This window comes from Astyanax mexicanus, chromosome 12 (assembly GCF_023375975.1).
Source record: "Astyanax mexicanus isolate ESR-SI-001 chromosome 12, AstMex3_surface, whole genome shotgun sequence".
Classification (NCBI taxonomy): domain Eukaryota; kingdom Metazoa; phylum Chordata; class Actinopteri; order Characiformes; family Acestrorhamphidae; genus Astyanax; species Astyanax mexicanus.
This window is the reverse complement of record NC_064419.1, coordinates 8238065-8260610: the sequence shown is the minus strand read 5'-3', so window position 1 is coordinate 8260610 and position 22546 is coordinate 8238065. Positions and strand designations below refer to the sequence as shown.

General features: G+C 35.8%; 1 protein-coding gene across 1 annotated transcript; it reads right to left on the bottom strand.

The window, feature by feature from the left end:
* Positions 1 to 5: 5 nt before the first annotated feature.
* Positions 6 to 16672, bottom strand: cept1a (choline/ethanolamine phosphotransferase 1a). The gene is made up of 9 exons (XM_007236944.4): positions 16535 to 16672; positions 14270 to 14699; positions 13328 to 13475; positions 12419 to 12560; positions 11297 to 11381; positions 10744 to 10875; positions 9923 to 10081; positions 9457 to 9579; positions 6 to 8504 (listed from the first exon to the last, which is right to left on the bottom strand). Exons 2-9 carry the CDS (start codon positions 14636 to 14638, stop codon positions 8373 to 8375), a joined length of 1290 nt encoding a protein of 429 aa, XP_007237006.2. The 5' UTR covers positions 14639 to 14699; positions 16535 to 16672; the 3' UTR covers positions 6 to 8372.
* Between the last annotated feature and the right edge of the window lie 5874 nt (positions 16673 to 22546).

Below are 22546 nucleotides of genomic sequence, written 5' to 3'. Positions count from 1 at the left end.
ACGGGCCCGTTACCAGAAATATAACAGTCTTTATTTTTTCATTTGCTAGTCTATTAGAAAATTAAATTCTTTACAGGAAATCAAACATAACACAAATCACAGTCACATGATATTCAGATGTACAACAGAAATGGCAAAATGAACAAATAAAATACTTATTGTGGCTTTACTGTGGCAAACACACACTCGCTAACACACTCGCTAAACGAAGGTGTGTGAGGACTTTGGTTGGGTTAACTGCCTGTGGATGTGAATGAACTGGTTTAAACTGGACCATACATCAGAACACACACACACACACCAGCAGTCTGTGTTTACAGTCAGAGGGGAAATAAATAAGCACATGTAAATAAAAGTGAGTGACAGGAGGCGGGGCTTGAGGAGGTGACAGTATTTGCATAAATATAAAAATAAAAAATAATAAAATAGAGAATGTAAGCAATTCATCCAGTTCCCCCAATTTAACCCTTCTGTTTTGTTGCAGATCAAACTGACCCAATTTAAAATTTAAGAATAAAACAGGAAAAATATATTTGATCTTATCATGAAATTCAACATAATAAACATGTAAATGCAAAAGTGACAAACTGACCGTGTTTAAAGAGAGAAATAATAATGATTTGATATATTATTTAAAAAATTAGTATCAGTATGTTGTTATTGTGAAACACATTACACTTCTATGAACATAATGAATCATTATGCTTAAAGAACATTTTATTACAGTGTAATTAGTTCTGTTTAACTGGATGTATTCACTGTGCCATATGGGACAGTAGCTTTTAGTAAATATGATACATTTCAAATTAAATACTGTGTAGAGTAAAAAATGTCTTTACATATTGTGATATAATATTTTACCATATTGCTCAGCTCTAGTGCCAAGACTGCAAGGGACAAATAAAATAAAAATTAAATAAAAATGTATATTTAAAATAAATATAAATGAAACAAATATGAATTTATGTCTAGTGTGTAAGGGGCACAATTATACTAAACGCTTATATTATTATGACTAAATAATTAAACCAAATATTGTTTACATTAATATTATTTGAGATAAAGGCAATGTTTGGAAAATATATCTTATTTTTTTTACTTTCAGACAAATCAGAAAAAACACCTAAAGGCATAAATGGTTTTTAGCATTAAGTAGTTCTCCTATGCGTAATCTGATGTATATGGCCCACTAAAAATAGATATATATTCCGATCCATAATTTACCCAGTAAAATCTTAAGCAGGAGGTTCATTAAATGTTATTGAATTTTAAGTTTTCACATCAACTGTTTTAAATCCTGTATGTATTTTAGGTAAATAATGATTAATATTATGGTACATTTGACAAGCTTTAATAATTCTTTATAATCAATATTTTTATACAGTTACAGCTTTCATATTTTTTTTTATTTTAAATGAGCAAAAACAGAAGCATAACTTAAGGGGTGTAACGGTATGTGTATTTGTACCGAACCAGATTGAAACGGGGTGGTTCTGTGCACACAACTGCATAAAGAATACATGGTACACACTATTAGGGCAAACACGGTAATGTCACGTTCAGTCAGGCAGAACATTTTAATAATGTAATTTAATGTAAATTAACCTTCAAACCATGCCAAAAATATCCAAGTTATGCTAAAATTGGTTATTTGTCGATATTTATCAATACTGCAAACACTGCAGTCTATTTTTTATGGTTTACTTTCATCCATACATACAAAACAAGTACACACAAATTATACTACTGGATAATAATATTGCTCACCCAATGCTCATGCTTTGTTTTTTGTTAGTCTGTTTTGTTTTTAGTAAATATAAATGTATTTGATCGCTGTTCGCAACAGAAAAACAGTAAGGAAAATTAAAAAAAACACTTGATCAGAATCTTTTCATATTTTAAGTGCTCCAAAGTTGTAGGTACGAACTTCTGAGGTGGACTTGAAGGCAGCATTGGTCTTAAGTTATTTTTTTGTTTTTTTTTCTGGCCCTTTTATTCCATATTCGTACCAAATCATGCAATCCAAAACTGAAAAAAAATAAAAATAAAAATAATAATAATAATAATAATAATAATACATTTTGTGTACCATTACACCCCTTCTAAATGACTATCAGAAATCTGCAATAAGCAAACTTATATCAGTAAGTAAGGATTATAACGGAAAAAATGCCCAAAGTTTTATACATTTGAGGTTAGAAAAGAGGGAACACTGGAATGGAGAAATGAAAAAAAAAAAAATTAAATAATAAAATACCTTTCTTAAACCCAGACATAAACACACATATCATATATGTTATTCTGTTTGCATTTCTGTTAAAAATGAAAACCAAAATGCTGTTCATTACACAATGCCAGTAACACATAGTAACATTCATAGATGCACACAAACAAAACGGACTGTGATAAGGAATGTGAGGAAAGGCACTAATACCAACAATATTAAAAAATCTCCATCAGAACACCTTAAACAACTGGACGCCTTGCTAACATCTCCCCACAGACTCTGGTGAGGAAATGACACACACTGACCACGTGTTGAGAGGTAGGAAGTAAAATAAAAAGGAGTTTTGCGGACGAGGTGTTAAACTTCAGCCGTTAAATTCACCAAAACTGGAAGCACTGGGCAGCTGAAATCACACCAACTTTCTCCATCCTGCACTGAGCAGCTCAGTTTAACTTTAAAAGCTAACGTTAAATAACAATAAAGCTAAGAGTAAATAATAATAAAAATATGTAGTTCAGTATGCCATGTCTGGTGTTTGTTTTTAGCATTGTACAGGAGCTACGAGGCTAAACAACTAAAGCTAATAGCATTAAGTTAGTTAATCAGCACAGTGCTACATTAGTAAACCTCATTAAACTCATTAAAAACCATCAACAAATCTAGATTAGTTAGGTAATCATACATAAAACAAGCTGAAAAAGAACAAATCCAGGCTTCAGGTTTGTGGCTGCTGCTGTAATTAGCCATGCTAGCATACTTTAGCGTATGTTGTAGCTACAGATAATACATATAATTGAATCTGTTAGAGATTAAATAAGCGCACAATCAATAAAGTATCTATTTTTGGTCTATTTTCATACATAAGGTGCACTGGATTATATGCCGCATTTTAAGAGACACTTTGAGAAACTTCTAATTCAGCAGGTCTCACAGCTGGGTGGTGGGGGGTAGCTAACTAAGTTAAGTAAAGCTAAGCTAAGCTAAGCTAAGTTAACAAAACTGTAATAAAAAGACTTTATTTTAAAGTAAAACGAGCGCTGGATGTTAATTTACACTTATGTCTCTTCTGAAAACTGTTTATTTGGGTGAGTAATGTGCTTAAGTTTATTTACATTAAGTTAGGATTCCCGAATTTTTCCAGCACTAATGCCGGAGCACTAGCTTTAGCAGCTAACTGCTAGCGAGTAGCAGCTACTGCCACTCGACAGCGCTACACTAAGTGCTCCGGTAAGCCAGGGCCAAATATTAGCTTTTAGCGGTTTGTCCTACGTAGCTTGTTTTAACACTGTAAACACAGTCCGCTATACTTCCCTCTGAACGACAAAAGAGCTAGCGTGGTTAGCTGCTAAATCTAATGCCACTCCAGCAGTGCTAGTTGGGATTAGCAGCAGCAGGCTGCATGCCGATAATACTCACATCTGAACGGTTAAAGAGCTAGCGCTCAGCGCGGTTAGCTGCTAATGCTAATTCTGCTCCATCAGTGCTAACCGAGGTTAGCAGCAGCAGCCTACAGCGGTAAGTGTCTAATGCTAATGCTAGTCCAGCATTAATGATGAAGAACTAAACTTAAACTCTTATATAACACTGTACTTTAGTGGAGTGGCTTTAATACCTGACTTATAGTGCGTAAAATATGGTACTGAAAACAGTATTTGGAGAAGAGAGATTTGGGTCACAGCAGATACTTGGAGGTCCTAAAGTCTTGTAAAATGGGCAAAAAAGTATTTAGATTTCCGGCTTTACCAGAAAACTGTAGACTCGTGAGAGCAATGTGCAGCTGAGTCATTAATACGATAAAAGTATTGTATCTTTCTTTCTCGTAGCCCAAGTGCTAAATAGATGGTATAGGTTTTAAGCATTATTAGCTACATTAGCTTTGTTGCCTCAGTGCTAACTGGTTGGAATAGACTCTAAAACACTTGTTAGCTACTTGTTAGCATTCCAGTGCTTGATAGATGCATTGGCCTTGTGTCCCTTGTGCTAAATATAAGTTAAATGGTTTCTTTGCTTTCTAGCTACATTAGCCTCATAGCTCTAGTGTGCATCAATGTATTGGCTGATTGACTACATTTGGGTTTAGGGCTACAACCCCCAAACTATTGACTTAACTTACAAAGACTTTGACAATGAGCTAACAACATGAATTAGAAGCTGGAAAATAATAAACCTGGACCCTGCTGAGGTGGATGAAACATAGCTACAAGCAGCATTAAGTATGTATCTTTTAGGACTGTAATGTGATAACTTTTCTCAAAATAAATAAATAAAATAAAATAATAATAATAAAAAAAAATACACAGTTTTCTGCATTACCTCAAATGCAGTCAATCAATCATGACATGAGGCTAATGTTGCTAAGAAAATAATTGAAGATATTTTATTTTTTTATCATTAACCAATTAATGAAGCTATGTCTAAACACCAACCACTGGTTCAATGCTAAAGTCCCAACCTTTAACAAAAATAGCTAATTGCTGCTTATGCTGTGAAGGAGTGAAGGAGGGTTAGTCTGCTGGTTGTACAGCAACCCCCTCTAAAAATATGGAGATCTGCGAAAGCGCAGTAGTCAGAGCAGGCGAATTTTTTTTTTTTTTTATATATAATTATAGAGTCAAATGCTACAAACCGTTCATGAGGTTTTATCAAAATGTATCAACGATTTTAAATATGTTTAAGAAATTGCAACCAGTATTTTTGTGTCCTTATTTAAACACATAGGAAGCTGGACTTGATTTAATTGACTTGAATTGATTTAACTGCCTGGTGGCATTGCCAAAAAGACAGCCTTGCCAAAAACTGCCTATAAAGACTTTGGTCTAAACCATCATAACCTCTTCTCAACACATCTCTATACTAATCTCCAATAGTGGATTATGTGGTATATAACACTGTATGAACATGAACATGGATTGAAGCATGTTAACTAACATAGCTAATATAACAGTAGCAGCCAGATCAAAGCCTGATTTATACACACAACTTGGTCTAGATTTTTATTTTTTACAAATTTCACACAAAAGTGTAAGATTTAAGCATGCTACTAGTCTTCCATTATGTTTAGCTACTTTAGCTTCATAGCTCCAGTTTAAAAGTAACTAAATAAATATGGCGTGAAAGTGGGGTGTGGGGAAGGGGGGGGGGGTTGTCTTTAGCTGGTGCAGTTAGCTGCTAACGTGGATGATGGTTACAGTAAACGGTCTGTCATGACATCACAAAGGGAAGTGACTGCATAGTTGCTTTGACCTCGCTATGAATAATAAAAGGCAATCGATTAGCTCTCTGAACGCTATTAGCCTTCATTATTCTTAAATGTAACTTTTCTTACCTAACGACTTCATTTTGCACAGCAGCACTGCCACGGCTAAACCTCATATCTCCAAAATAAAACCTGGACTGACGAAAAGAAAAAAAAAATAAAAAAAAACTTCAAAAAGGTAAAAAAGGTCCTCATCTTTAAAAAATTAACAACATATAATAGAGTGGCCAGATTTAAAATGAAGTTTTGAAAAAAAAAAAAAAAATAATAGGAGCTACAAGGTCTTACTATAACAGTTAAGCTTTAACGGAAAACTATTACTTGTTTATCTATTTAAACTATATATCTTTAGATATTTATTATATTAACTCCAGTTTCTCCTTCTATATTCTATCTTTTAAAGGATGCACAAATTAAATTATGGATTTTCTGAAAATCTGCAATGATTTGAGTTTGAAAATCATAAATAAAGAATGTAAAGTCTACCTTTTATGTGCATAGAGTAAATCTGTAAGCTGTACACAATAAAAAATAATGTGAAAAATAAAGGCACACAAATGATCAGATTATCACATTAACTCAGGAGTGTAAACACTGATCTGAAGACTTTGATTAATGATTACAACAGTACTATTTTAAATATTTACTTTATATTACAGCGTGAGTATGGTATTTGGCATAACTGTAGAACTGCAGCACAGACTGAATCATGCTGGAACCGTTAGTGACGTGATTTAGAGATCTGATTATTCTGATCTGATTATTATGAACAGTTATGGTACACAGTTATGGTACAGCCATCTCGCAGTACAGTCTCCTGCTTCCCTTTACTACATTTAGTACAGTGAAAGAACTCTGGCCCTTGTATATGGATGTATGCAAAAGTTAGTGAACCCTTGGTCAAACTAATTGAATATTAAAAACGTTTACTTTTAATTATTAAAGGCCAGGGGAACAGAGCATTTAAGCAAAGCAACGTTTAAATATAAAACATAAAGAAGAAATATATTTAAACACTCTCTCAGAGAATGATGTGGGTGTGGCAATAATATTCTAATGAACATGCGTGACTGACAGCCCTCTAACGCAAGCAAATAAATGCTTGTTTACATTACTGTGGCAAATCACACTGCCTTGAGACAGAATCTGTACCAGTCTCTGGCTGTGCTTTTTAACGCTTTCCTTTGAACTGCGCCATTGCAAACAAGATATGCAACAAAATAATGTGAATATTTGGATAGCTTGATAGCAGAGCTCAGCTAAGATGTTTGCTAAGTAGCAGCCCACCAGCACTCCAATTCCAGTTGCTTAGACTCGAAGATAGGGAGGAGCTAAATTAGCCATGTGATTGGTCATAGTTCTGCTGATGTCAGCCTGACCCACTTTTAGACCCACCCATTCAACATTCAGAGGAGAGTGATAGCGAGTTTGGAAAGACATTTATAAGAAATACAAAAGAATAGAGAAGCCAAATGAACCAAATTAGAAAAAATAAAATCAGATTCCCAGGGGCTTTATTAAAGAACACTACATACTTTCAGATCTACCATTATTTAGCCTGTTCTGCTATGTTAAACAAAATGTAGTTAATCAGTCAAAACATGTAATGGAATAAAAAACAAATGCTGAAAGTTTATAATCCACCAAATAGCATGGTACCAACTGGATGTCTAAATCATCATATACTCTTCTCAAACTGTGTGGAACTGTTTTGCCTTGCAAACCCTCAGTTCCAAATTCAAGATGGCGGCCCGCACAGCAACAGTAGTAAAAGCAGGATTATTTTACGGTTTATCATCTATCATCTTCTATTTATTACTGTCTGATTACATCATTTCTACACGCAGTATGCTCCACTTTCTGTCAGTAGATATGTTTCCTAGCTGTTTGGATGCACAAGACACCATAATGTGTTGTTATCAACTGCCCTCGCTAGCAATGCTAACCTGGGACAACGTTAACAATGATAGCTGACTTATATAGAATGCCCTAAACTCTGAGGTAAATCTGAGGTAAATGTAATGCAGAAAAATATTCTATTTCTTTTTTAGCTGTAATTCCACTGCTAACCAGTGGAATATAGGCTCCATTAACTTGTCAATTACTGTTTATTAGCAACAATGCTCCATTGCTAATTGGTGGATTATTGGCTTCCATTGCTAGTTAGCTTCATTAGCACTGAAGCTCACCAGTGCATTGCATGTATTGGCTGATCAACTACATTTGGTGTAAGAGAAATTTAGAAACTCTTTTTTGTTTTTTACCTTTTATTAACTATACTGTAGTTTAAACACACTCTGTAAAATTTTGCTGCTTTCTTCTCAGGCTAACGCCACGTTCACAGAGACCCTAATTAGCTTTAGCTTCACTGGTTTAGTGAAGGGTTTCCACAGGAATACCAGCTGGGGTTCTCAACACCCAGACTTGCCTAATAAGCAGCCTGTAAAAAAAAACAAAAACAAATGAACAAACAAACAAAAAAAGTTGTAACCGCTGGGTTTTGTGTATCGCTGACTCGAGTATTGTGACTGCTGTTTTTAGCAGCATTACAGTAACTTCTCCTTCCAGTTTCTCCCTACAGTAACTTCTTCACCTCTCCCTCAGACTCTGTGTAACTGTTATAAAAATGCCACAAACTAGAAGTTCAGGCTAGAAACTGTTAACTTAAATAACACACTGTGAACCAAACATAAAGCGAACGCAGCATGTAAAAAAAAAACTCGTAGCAATTCCCCTTAACCTGTTAAATTATTGTTATTCCAAAACTCTGTGTAAATCCGGCTGTGTTTAGTTTCTGAATTTGTTACATTCTTTGTAAGAACTGACCTGCAGAGGGACGGAGTGTGTGTGTGGGGTGTGTGTGTGTGTGTGTGTATATGTGTATATATGTTAGTGGTTGTTGTGGTATTCTTGTTTAGAAGGTTCCGGCTTGCGGAGGCTGAACACACTGATGTTTAGGTGGGCAGCGATCTGGTTACACACACTCACGCAGTAGCGGACCAGATCAAAACCAGCCAAAACCTAAAAACAGAAGAAAAGAACCAGAGTAAACAAGATAGCTATGGTTTTGCGCACATTTTGGAACTAAGCTATGAAATTTTACATCCTGCGTGTATCGGTTATATGTTTTCCTGATGTCCTTTAGTAAAAATACATTACTCCACCTTCTAAGGGAAAACTAATCCTATCCAAAAAGGGCGTAAGAACATAAATACTATTATACCACGTTTAGTTCCGACAATGCGACAATGTGGCTGAGAGGCGTTCTGTAAGTGCCGTTATCAGCCTGTAATGCACTGTAACCGAAGCTCTCCATGTATTACTCCTCCACATACAGGTAACCTAGCAATGATGCAGCGCTTACAAGCCAAACATCACAGCTACAAACAGAGCAACAATGGAACTATTTTAACTGGTGGAGTGTTTATAACCAAAAAGATCATATTTTCTCTTTAACTCTTTTAAAATCTTTTAATAAACAGTGATAATGGAACTGTGGTATAATCACAATAATTACATGTTATAGCGCTCCCTCCCGTGTATTATGATCAAATTCTTAAAAATGCATTTCCTGAAGGAAAAAAAGGTTGCACATATCTAGTGGAATCCACCATCCACCATCCACTATCCAAGCAGTTTCTAGGCTGTTTCTACGTGGTTACTAGATGGCGGCTAGTATCCTAGTTAGTTGCTGTGGTGTTCTGCAGCAGTTCCTACAATATCCCAGGTGGTCACTATAGTGCTGAAGGTGGTTGCTCAGGCATTGCCAAGTTGTTGCTGTGGTACCTAATGTTGTACACATTTAAATATAGGCATGCATACAAATACAAAAATATTTTTTCCCACGTTTTGTTTAATACAAACAAATTTAAATCTATTTCCCTAGTTTACATGGCCCCAAAATGCGTGCAGTGAAGTGTATGTATTAACAAAAAACATATATAAAATGATGTGTTTGAGTACCAGCACTTACCAGCGCCACCCAGAGGATGCTGTGTTCACGGAAGTAGCTGAAATACTGATTCAGGAACAGCAGCAGCGGACTCAGAAAGGCCAAGTCATTACGATGCATTTCACATTTAGTCATATGAGCAACCTAGCATACACACACATACATACACACATGAACAAAAACTTTTTAACTAAAAATTGGGAAAAAAAAATACCAGATATAAAGGGCACAGGGTGAACTTAATATTATCAATATTTTACATTTTTGTTTAATACATTTTACTGTATTGTTTAAATAATGCCTTAATTTCCATATGATTAAATATGTTCAATATGATGGTTTTCATGGAGTTTACATGACTGTAATATAAAACAAATTAGACAACGGATTTCACATTTTCAATAAACCTTGTATTATATTATATATTATATATATAAAAATGCATTAAATTCAATTATTATTATTATTATTTTTTTTTTTAGCTTACCACTAGTCGGTTGGTAATCTTAGCAGATGCGAAGCCGAAAGCTAGTATGTAGAGGCAGGGGTGCTTCTGGAACAGCTGCTCACTCGACATCTTATAGGTCAGCAGAGCCAGAGCAGTCACCACTCCGATGTGGAAGGCTGGGGACAGTACACTCGTTCCCTGTAGAAAAACTTATGAGTTAAAATTTTACTAAGATAAGAGTGTAATGTACTGTATTTTGTTCTGGGATGTACTGTAATATACTGTATTTTAGCTTAACATTTTTTTTATTTGAAATGTATGCAAAGCATTCAGAGTAAAAGGCTTCAGAGAATAGCCTCCTGTAACTCTATTATGAATAAAACCATCAGTCATGCTCTACTAGCTCCATAATGGCAATAATGCCCTAAAAATGGCCACTTACAAAGTAATGTGAAGGTAGGTCTGTTTACCCTTGGTCATTTGATCTTTTTTTTTAAACTATTCCTGGTAATTGAGGAAGTGGGCTATTTCTGTTTTGCAAACAAAAAATAGCAGTTTTACAGTTTATCAGAAATCTTTTTTTTCTTTACAAAAAACAAATGGCTAAAGCTCATTTACACATTTCAGGACCTACATGCATTTAAATGCTTATATTGAGGTTGACATAATAACTCAAGGTCACATAAATATAAATAATTAAATATATTGTAATATAAGGAACTAAATATCTACAACTGATCTACAGAACCAGGTCACACTGTGGTATAGTTCCAGAATTACTTCTAATTGTAATCATATTGTTATGATGCTATCTAATCTATAAACAGGCCAGAAGAAACACTGCAGAGCGTCTCACTCACCGCAACAGTGGATCCGTTTTTGCCCATTCCGCCCGAGAAAATGACCCGGAAGTAGTTCGTACAGGAGAAAATGGCCCCCAGCAGAGTGAAGATGGCAGGAATGATTTTAATCTGGATGTTTAAAACTGGAATCTGACCGAAACACAGAGATATGAGTATTAAACATTTTCATATTTAATTTCTGTTGTGAGGGTGCACACTGTATGTGTAGTGAGTAATTCAGTGCCTGTTTATTAAATCAATGTAATACTCCAATTTATCGATCAAAAATACAAATAATAATAGTTACATTAATAAAAAACACACCAACTGTAATTAAAAAATAATAATAATAATAACATATATCGATAAAATATTGCCTCAACGATGGTCGTATTTGCTCATAATTAGGATAATAAGTACATGCATCTCTGTGTCAATCTGTCCCTTAGATTAAAACAGGACATCCTGTTTATTAAACACACATCAGATATCATGAAATTTTACAAACTGAAAATGTGTTCAGTGAATTTTTTGGAGATTTGGATGAATTAAGCATGATAAAGATGATTACCACATATTGCCAAAAAGCTGTTCCTCCGACGGCACCCAGCAAATACAAGCTTATAATGAAGATTTGCACCTCAGTCACATCGATTCTGCTCAGGAGGAGGAGGAAGAGGAGGAGGCGGAGCAATTAATAAGAGAATTACATTCATGCTGAAACAAACAGAAAAACAACTTGCAGAAATTACAAATTCAAATATTAAACAACTGTTGTCAATGGAATATGTTTAGGACTGTATTATGCAACTAATATCTCAACTAATAAGGGAGCAGTCTTTACATATAAATACACTATATGTCCAAATATTTGTGGAGCCCCCTTCTAAAGAATGCATTCTACTACTTTTAAGTTGCACCCATTGCTGACACAGATGTGCAAATGTATACACACAAACGTAGCATGTCTAGTGCTGATAGAAGAGAAGTACAAGGATGGAATAGAATAGGATTTTCTGGAGCAGATTAACCAACAAGAACTAGTGGCATCATGCCAGTCCCCAGTATTGAGCTGGAGAGCAGTGGAACTGTATTCTCTGATAAGCTTATGTTGCTGAACGCAATCAAATCCTTACAGCAATGCTCCAAAATCTAGTAGAAAGTCCAGTTACTCCAACAAAAGCAGGATAAACTATTTAATATCTTTTCTTTATTTCAGAAAACATAATGAACGAGCGTTGTCCCAATACTTTTGGACGTATAGTGTAGAACCATAACACCTTAAGGAACAATATGAATGCTTACACTCAGGGATTTCTTTTTTGTTTGGTAAAAAGGTTCTAAAAGTACAAGGTAAATCTTCTGTAAATAGTTCTTTATAAATGATTGGTATACGTTGTTTCATCTTTTTACTCATTCTGATATTTTACTTTTGGACAGATATCTTTTGTTGCTGAAAATTCTGTGCACTAATGAATTCTGTACAACACAAAAAAATTTAGTACTAGAGAGATCCCTTTTTGCTGCTGGACTGGCCAGTTTTTTTTTTTACAGTGCATTTAACAGATATTCAGGTTTTATCTTGACAGCCCTACTAGTTCTAACATCAGTCTCAAATATGTGAAAGTGCATAAGGGGCTAAATCTCTAATTCACATTAAGGACCAGGAGATTCGGCGGAGGATCCAACTCACATTCCAAAGCGCAGAGTTCCGGAGACGTAGGTCTGCCAGTGAGCGCAGTAGAACATGAAGATTCCAGCAAAACAGCAGAAGAACATCCAGTCCGGATTCGTCCCCAACTGTACAGCTATACACGTCCCCAAAACTACAAACACTGCAAACACACACACACAAAATAATATATATACACACTTAAGTACACTCTTTATAGGTAGGGTTCTATACAGTACTGTAAAGGGTTCTTCTGGTCTTAACAATAGTGTAACGCCTTTGTGTTAATATACAGAACTATTTTCAAAAGCTTCAAAAGAACCATCTACAAAAGGTTCCAAAAGGATTCAGACAGTTATTTGCAGCTATATGGAACCACTGGATTATTAAAAGGCCTTAAAATATTACTGGGTAATGCATCATAAATTTCGAGATATATATATATATATATTTTTTTTTTTTTTCAATGGCACTGGACAGAGTACAGTCTTGTGTAAATTATGATGTAGAAACATCGTAATTAAAGCATCAGCAGGACAAATTAATTTCACCATCTCAAACATCATCATCCAGTGCAATTATCAGTGCAGTCAGTGACGCACCACATCATTTTATTATTTAAATATATATATATATATATATATGTTTTTAATATTTTCATATACAGTATTCTGTATTGTTTATTGTCATTTCTCTTTAGAATATAGATATAATTTTTTTTTTTTTTACTGAAAACACCCTGATCTACTTGCAAAGAGCCATTTAAGCTAAGGACCCTTCGACATTAAGGTTCTTGTTTGAGAACAGTTTTTCAGAAACCACATAAACAAATCTATCAGAGGTCACTGAACGTGTAAGTATATGGATTATTACATATATTCTGTGATGACTAAAATCTATATGCATTATCAGCATTAAAAACACACCCACCAGTGGAAAGGGAGTCGCAGCCGTGGTCGAAGAGTTCGCCGAGTGGAGAGCTGCTATTGGTCCGTCTGGCCTGCTTACCATCAATGGCATCCAGTGATTGGTAAATAAACAGACCCAAAGCACAGGCCAGATACGCCCATGTGGGTGCCTAAGGAGGAACAATGGAATGATATAATATTTTCAGTAACATAAAGAGGGAAGACAAACATGTAGCTGCTTAAAAAATAATTTTGGAATAATTAAGAACAGATATTTTGATTATTCCCTATCTAGTTTTGATCCTTTATTTTTAGTGCTATGTTCTAGCAGCATCCAGTAAGCTGCATTTGAAGGTCTCATTTCATCATTCATTAATGTTGTGTGTTCTCTAGTATGAATTAATGCACTGTGCTGCACTTTTTGTGCTCCTGTTCTAGATTGGTGGGCAGTGGGCAACGAAGAGCCACAGGATTTCGGCTTTTACTCATGAATATTCATGACATGCAAATGTATCGCCTCTGATTGGCTAAGAGCGCTGTGACGCTCCCTCTATGGCTCTACAAGCCAAGGTGGGTGAGGCCATGAACCCTAATTTACAGATACACCTCAGTCTGGGGGCTTTTTTTTTTTATTCACTTGTTTTTCTATTTTCTTTTCTTCGCTAATGCAGACAATGGGGTATGTCAGTATCGTCTGATATCAGCATTACTGGTAAGTTACTTGGGCCAAACTGTGCTTAAAAAAAAAATTAAAATCAGGACATCTGTAATATCTGACAACACTACTGCCTTTCATTGCCTAGGTCAGGTTATTTAAATTGCGCAGTGCAATGTTTGTTTATGTACATAAAAAAGTAAGAGAGTTCATTAATATACAAAGATAACCCCAAACTTCAGAATCAGAGCATCCAAAATCATCAGTAAAACTCTAGGTAAGCCCCGTCCATCCTGCAGTCAGTGGTACCTGCTCGGTGGCTGTGGGGCAGTGGTAGACGAGGATGAGGGTGGTGATAGCGTTGACTGCGAGCCCCACGATGGTGATGAGGTTCGGCGCCATCCACAGAGGAACCTGACCCACCAGCCAGCACCAGAACGGCTGCACGCAGGGCTCCAGCAGGGACTGGCCCATGCTGCTGTAGCGATGCTCCTCCAGATGCTTCAGCTGCTGCCGGGATAACCGCGCCACCGGCAGCTCCATCAGCCACCCCAGCATCCCCGACCCTTCATCCGCCCCAGCTGCAGAGGGGGTGGGGTCTGACCGAGAGTTCGAGCTGTTCTCTGAAAGGGCTCCCGGACGGGCTCTCAGGGGGTTCCTCCGACTGCTTGAGGTCATAACTGTGTGCAGTGCTAAAGCTAATATGTTCTAAACACAGTGCAGAGAACCCACGCAGAACCTACAAGAACCAACACAAATAAAAAACAGAACACAACTCACATTTAACACATTAGCTTGAGTTTAGCTTAGAAATTCATTAAAATTAACTTAAGTAACAGTTGGCACATATTTTTTAGTTGCTGCATTTGTGTATGGTTAGTTTGTGGTTTATGGTTTTAACTTGTTAGCTTAAAGTTTAGTTATCAGTAACCATATTAGGTTGGTGATAATTTATTAGTTTACAGTTACCATAATAGCTTGTAGCTAATTTATTAGTTCAAAGTTACCATGTTAGCATGTAGCTAATTTATAAGTTTACAGTTACCCTATTAGCATGTAGCTACTTTATTAATTCAAAGTTACCATGTTAGCCTGCAGCTAAATTATTAGTTTACAGTTACCATGTCTGCTTTTATCTAATTTATTAGTTTGCATTTATCTCGTTAGCCTGTAGATAATTCATTAGTGCACTGTTAACATATAAGCTTCATCACTGATTTACAGTTACAATATTAGCCTGTTACAATATTAGTCTGTAGCTAAATTATTAGTTCAAAGTTAGCATGTTAGCTTGTAGCTAATTTATTAAGTTTGCATTGAGCTTGTTAGCTTGTAGATATTTCAATAGTGCACTGTTGACATATTAGCTTGTAGTTAATTTATTGGTTTACAGTTACAATATTAGTCTGTAGCTAATTTATTAGTTCAAAGTTATCATGTTAGCTTTTAGCTAATTAATTAGTTACCAGTTATCATGTTAGCTTGTAGCTAATTCATTAGTACACCTTTACCATATACGCTTGTAGCTAATTCATTAATTTACAGTTACAATATTATCTTGTAGCTAATTTATTATTTTACAGTTAACATATCAACTTGTAGCTAATTTATTAGTTTACAGTTAACATATTAGTTTGTAGCTAATGTATTAGTTTACAGTTACAACATTAGTTTGTAACTAAATGTTCAGTTTGCATTTAGCTTGTTAGCTTGTAGAGAATTTATTAGTATACCGTTATCATATTAGCGTGAAGCTCTTTTATTTAATTAGTTTAACCTAACCTTACATTTGCCAACTTAGCTTAGTCATTTGTTTGTTTATCACAATAGCACAATCTCATAAACTGAAACATGATAACATAATATAAAAAAATAAAATAAAATACAGTAATAATAACATGAAATAAAATATGGCAAACACACAGTGTTCCTCTACGATGTAATATATAGATATGTTGCATTTGTATTAAATAAAAATGACAGTAAATTCAAATCATTAGTATAGTATATTATATACAATAATATCGTTTATCACAATAATTGCTTGGACAATTTAGTGTAATTATTTTTATATTTTTATATTTATTTTTTTAAATAATTTAGTAAGTTATCGTGACGGGAATAATCTAAAATATAACACATACTATTATTTAATCGAATTTATTTTGAAATAATAAAATTAGAGTCCATTTAGGGAGCTGTCAATGTGAGCTAGCTTGTTAAATCAGCATCATATAAATAAAATAATCAGGGAGCGTGTGTGTAAGTGTGCTATTAAATTACGTTAATAGTTTAAATTCTAGTTTAAAACGTTAAACCACGTTTTTACATTACAGGGTGGAAATACAGAGATAAACTACGAAGCTTGAGTTGTCTACCCAGTCCAATTCCCAGTTCCACCTTAAATCATACAGCAGTTTCATTCTGGAAGCTGATGCGTTACTACTGTATCTGCTGCACAATTTAAGGTGGAACGGACAATTCAACTGAGTTTCAGCTTCGAGCTAAACTGTCAGCTGTATTAGTTGATTGCATGTCAAATATAGAAGGAAATCGATCAAAATTATGATGTACCTGCAGATCAATGAGATGAGATCCTCTCCTATTAGAAATCTGGGTGATTATTTTAGTGTTAAACCCGTAAAAAAGGTCCACACGCGGTTCAGATCAGCAGCATGAAGAGGACGGAAGTAATCCACTCCCTGTGTGACAAAATAAAACTAAAACAGTCTAAACCATAATAAATAAAAAGGAAATCCGAATGTACTCTGGAAATGTTATTCTTACATACTAACTCTAAGTACTCGAATATTAAAAATATTTCCTTAAACTTTAATTAATAATTTGCATTCGTGATTTTACTACCATAGATTTCCATTCAACGAGATAAAATAAAAGTCCTCCACGTATGCTTCCACTTTTTCTTTCTGGATATGTAAAATAATAAAAATAAATACATGCGCACTAAATGTATATAACAAACACGTGTGCACAGAACTAATGCCGAAACTACAGTGTCTAACATTTTAATGAATAAACTATAATGTTAATTGAGTGTTAATCCTCTGTGTGTAAAACTGATGTCGTCCTTTAGATGGAGCTATAATACTGCTAAAAAAAACTGCTTACAGTAACAGTATCTCTCTCTCTCTCTCTCTCTCTCTGTCTTCACTCATTATGCTAATGAAAATGGTACAGAAATAAAACAAAATAATAAATGAAAAAGTAACTGAACAAACTAACATAGGTTAACTAAATATAAGAAGTATTTTTTATACTTAACTGCAAATCATTATCCTTCCATATCCATAATCCATGTCCATGCCATAATAATGCCACAACACTGCCTCCACCATGTTTCACAGAGGGTGTGTAATGCTTCAGATCACAAAGCCTTCCTTACTTTCCCTCTAATCCTAAGCTAATTGTGGCTTCCTCTGTCAATATTGTTTTTTAGATGTTTTTTCATCAGTCTGATTGGTCCATCCTGTTCCCATTGTTACCAGTGCTTTGAATTTTATTTCTAAGCAGTTTAACCTTTATGATCCAACCCATTTAGACTACAATTGGTAATTGTTCATTATCCATTAAGTCTACAGCAGTTTAGCCCAACCTATTCAGCCTACAGCAGTTAAGCACCACCCAATAGACTACAGAACTTCAGCAGAAGGTGAACACCTGCAAGTCGGACCTGCCGCAGTGTTAAATAGAACCACTGACAGCTGAGGCGGTATCGATTGGCAGGCCGGCGGGGCTCTCAGACTTCAGGGTGAAATGTCCCGGCAATGGGGGGCAGGAAGGGGCGGGTATTGATTAGCGAGTAGGAGATAAAGCCCTACCTGAGCGATCAATACAGAATGTCACTGTCTCATACAGTTACAGCTGTCTGTCAAGAGGGAAGGGGAGGAGGTGGAGTGATCACGGGCTACATTTATGTCATTGTACGTGTTTAAAGAACAGCCCAGAGCAGTTTAGACCCATCCATTGCACCTACATTTGTTAGTCCCAGCCATTTGGCCTACATTTTAGCCCCACCCATTCAGCATCTTATAGCAGTTTAGCACCACCCAACCAGTGTAGAGAACTTTAGACCCCACCTATTCAGCAGTATACAGCAGATTAACTCCACCCATTCAGCATTTTACAGCAGTTTAGCCCCATCCTATCAGCATTTAGAATTTAAGACCCCCACCCATTCTGCAGCTTACAGCAGTTTAGCCCCACCCAATCAGCAATTTACAGCAGTTTAACCCGACCCATTCAGCACCTTACAGCAGTTTAACCCCACCCATTCAGTGTATATAACTTAAGGCCCCACTCATTCTACCTAATGCAGTGGTTTAAGGTGGCATAGTAGGAGTGGTTTAGTTTGGTAAGTGGGTGTGGCCTACAATATGGAGGGACTTACTATAGTCCATTAACACAAACAGTGTGAGGTATCACCAGGACATTGCCCCGATCCGCTACTGGATGTAAACTTTATACTAAACAGAATATGTGTGGACAATCAGAAGCTGGGGGAGCAGGAACACTGTAGCATCACATGATTATCAAAGTCAGCAGTCTGGTGTGGGTGCATGCTGGGAATTGGAGTCTTTGTTGTGTAAATCAGAGTCCAGAGCAGGCAGACTGACAGCAGATATAGTTATCAGTGAGCTCTTGTTTACTGCGATGTTAGTATCTTGACCTCTAAAAGGCTTTTTATGACTATAATTAAATTAGTAATAATAGATATCTGTGAAGTGAATGTGAACTCAGACTTTGACCGTTTATTCATGCAGCATTAGCACTGCGGTTTAGCTTAGCGTGTGCTGGCACGCTGCCTGAAAAGGAGTCGAGCTGATTTCTCCTGATCATCTCAGCTCAGGGTAATCAAACCTGTGCCAGATTTGCCGCCGTCTGACTGAGTATGACATTCAAACATCTTGGCACGATGCATTAAACATGAAATGAGATGCTAATACTCACGATCGTTCCCGTTTGATATTTTGGGGCAAATGTCACCAGAGCAGGTGTAGCTCTGCGGGTGGTGCTCACTGATCCCCGGTATCAGGTTTATGACGGGATTTTAGAGCTGATGATTGAAGTGGGCAAGTTTGAGACGAAGGCTTACCCCTGGAGCTTAATATTAACACAGAAATATTTCATTTTCAGACTGAGACAACTGTACTCAATCTATAAAACAACAACTGGACACTGCTTTAACTATAACAGCATGACCAAACATTTTTTTTTCTTTTTTTCCCCCAGATTTTTCATCTTTTTGTAAAGATTGATCTGGAATTGGGCTTTGATTTCTGTCACACACTCTGTTTACATTAGATAAAGGCCCAATATTAATTACATGGAAGCACACAGACTGGCCTTTGCACCTAGTTGCATTCAAAATTGTGTCACAATGCATTTCATTATGCAATGCAAGTTCAGCCCAGCTAAAAATGTGTTGTTCCAAGAACATTCCTGGAGCATTAGATGTTGGTTCCCGGAAATAAAATGTTCCAGCCTGGTTGGCTTTACACTGGGAACATTTAAGGAACCTTGCAGTAACATTCTCCAAACCTTTACAATGAAAACATTTAGGAAACATTGCAGTAACGTAACCGTAACCTTTTTATTGAAAACATTTAGGGAATATTGCAATAACATTCTCCAAACCTTTACGATGAAAACATTTAGGAAACATTGCAGTAACGTAACCCTAATCTTTTTATTGAAAACATTTAGGGAATATTGCAATAACACTCTCCTAATCTTTACTTTAGAAACCGTTAGTAAATCTTACAGTAACTTTCTCCCAAACTTTACTTAAAAAAAACATTGTCCTAATCTTAACATTAAAAATCTTCAGAAAACCTTGCAGTAACATTCTTCAAACCTTCACAATGAAAACATTTAGGAAACATTGCAGTAATGTTATCCTAACCCTTTTGTTAAAAAAACATTTAGGGAACATTGCAGTAACATTCTACAAACCTTTACGATGAAAACATTTAGGGAACATTGCAGTAACGTTACCCTAACCTTTACAATGAAAACATTTAGGAAACATTGCAGTAATGTTATCCTAACCTTTTTATTGAAAACATTTAGGGAACATTGCAGTAATGTTATCCTAACCTTTTTATTGAAAACATTTAGGGAACATTGCAGTAACATTCTCCAAACCATTACAATGAAAACATTTAGGGAACATTGCAGTAACATTCTCCAAACCATTACAATGAAAACATTTAGGGAACATTGCAGTAATGTTATCCTAACCTTTTTTATTAAAAACATTTGGGGAACATTGCAGTAACATTCTCCTAATCTTTACTTTAGAAATAGTTAATAAATCTTGCAGTAACTTTCTCCCAACCTTTACAAAGAAAACATTTAAGGAACATTGCAGTAACATTCTCCAAACCATTACAATGAAAACATTTAGGGAACATTGCAGTAACGTTATCCAAACCTTTTTATTGAAAACATGTAGAGAACATTGCAATAACACTTTCCTAATCTTTACTTTAGAAACAGTTAGTAAATCTTGCAGTAACTTTCTCCCAACCTTTACTTAAAAAAATATTGTCCTAATCTTTACATTAAATATATTCAGAAAACCTTATTCACTTTTGGTCTATAATGTTCCAGTCACTTTTATATTTTGGTGTAAAGTAAGGTGCTGTAAACATATACAGTAAATACAGTATATATTATTATTTAGAACATATTATTTAAAAGTGTAGCCTATAACTTATATAACTTTAGAAATTTAATACAGAACCAGGTCTAATTCTTATTTAAAATACGATTTGATATATTTGTTGCTGCTTTCAATCAGAATTAAAGTGAACTAAAAAAAAAACATAATTGCTAAAATTATATTATATAATATTCACCTCCCAAATGTCTTTTTGCAATGGAATATACAACTAGATTACTACTTTTTTGAGTAAATAATTGACAAGTAAAATTTGCTAATCATGCACCTTATACCATGCATGCTGTACAAGTGTTGCTAAAAGATGTCCAATCCTCTGTGTGTCTATGTGTGTGTGTGTGTGTGTGTGTGGGTGGGTGACTTTGTAATCATCAGCATTAGAGAATCTGCCTCGAGTTCAGGGCTGATCTGAAAAAGGAAGGTAAATAAATAAATAAATAAATAAGGGGGTCTGAAACTCAGACGCTTTGTTGGGGGATCAGTGCGTTGACTCGCTGCTGCCCCCTCTGGGTCCAGACTTCAAAGGACGGGCGTTTGAATTTTTAATCCCTTGTCCCATCGCTTGGCCTGAGGCGGCGCAACCGGCGCAAAATCTGCACTGGAGGAATCTAGGACACAGGCTGGCACGCACAGCTCCAGAGCCGCTCACTCTAACATGCTAACGCTGCTAATAATGAATGAAGGCAAATAGCCAACGCTTAGCATGATGGAGAGACTCTGGAATGCCAGCTTTGAGTGGAGAGAGCAAGTCAACCACAAGGAGGCGTAATATGAAGCTCATGTGAAAGTTGGATACACGCAAAATGTTTAATGCTGCATTAACAAAAGAGTTTGTGATCTATTTTTATGGTGGTGGAGAACAAAGCCGACAATCCATGCTTAACAATACATTAGTTTGACAAACAGTACAGCCTTGCAGATGCAGTACAAATTGATGTGGTATAATTTAGCTTTAATTATTAGCCACATCATTTTCATAGCTCACGTTAGCATCGTGCTAATTGCAGACATCCCAAGTTGCAAAAGTTGATTTCAGGAAGGTTACCCCTAGTTCTCACTGATTCTTGAACATTGTTCTCAAGAATCTGCTGATTTTGACTGGAATCCACGAGACTCAACTTTAATAAGATTCCCAGTACCTGCACTGATCACACAGCCCCACAGCATGATGGAACCACCACCAAATTTTACTATGGGAAGCAGTAAAGTGTTTTTGTCTTGGAATGCTGTGTTTTTTTTCCACCATGCATACTGCATACTGCCCTTTAAATGACTCAATTTTAGCTTCATCAGCCCACAGAACCTTATTCCACAATGAAACTTGTCCAAAGCTTGTCCAAATGTGCTTTAGCTTTAGCATACCTGAAGTGACTGTTTGTGGCGTGTGCTCAGAAAATTCTCAAGCTTATTCTACATTAATTACTCTCCCATACAGCCTCTCCTTGTGCAAAGTGCGCTGAATAGATGAACGGTGCACAGTTACGCCACCTGCAGCAAGATTATGTTTTTAAAAATGTAATAATAATAAAATATAAATAAATAATAAAAATATGTAACATGTCCAGTAATTCCCTGTCCACCCCCTTTCATTTTGAATGGGGTGATACATTTGCCAAAAATCACAGAACTCTAAAAAATGAACCAAATTATACTTATTAATGACTTGGTAAATCATACTACTGTATACACATTTGTGTTGTTAACCCTGCATACTTATTTTAACTCCCAGTGCTCTTACTGGTTCTCTCCCAGTTAAGAAAGACCTGTCTGGACTGTTTGGACACAGCCAAGCCTGGAAGTGATCCATGAATATTAAATGTAGCATTTAACAGCCAGGGTCAATAGAGCATTAGCGAGGCTAATGGCTGCTGGATGATGATGCG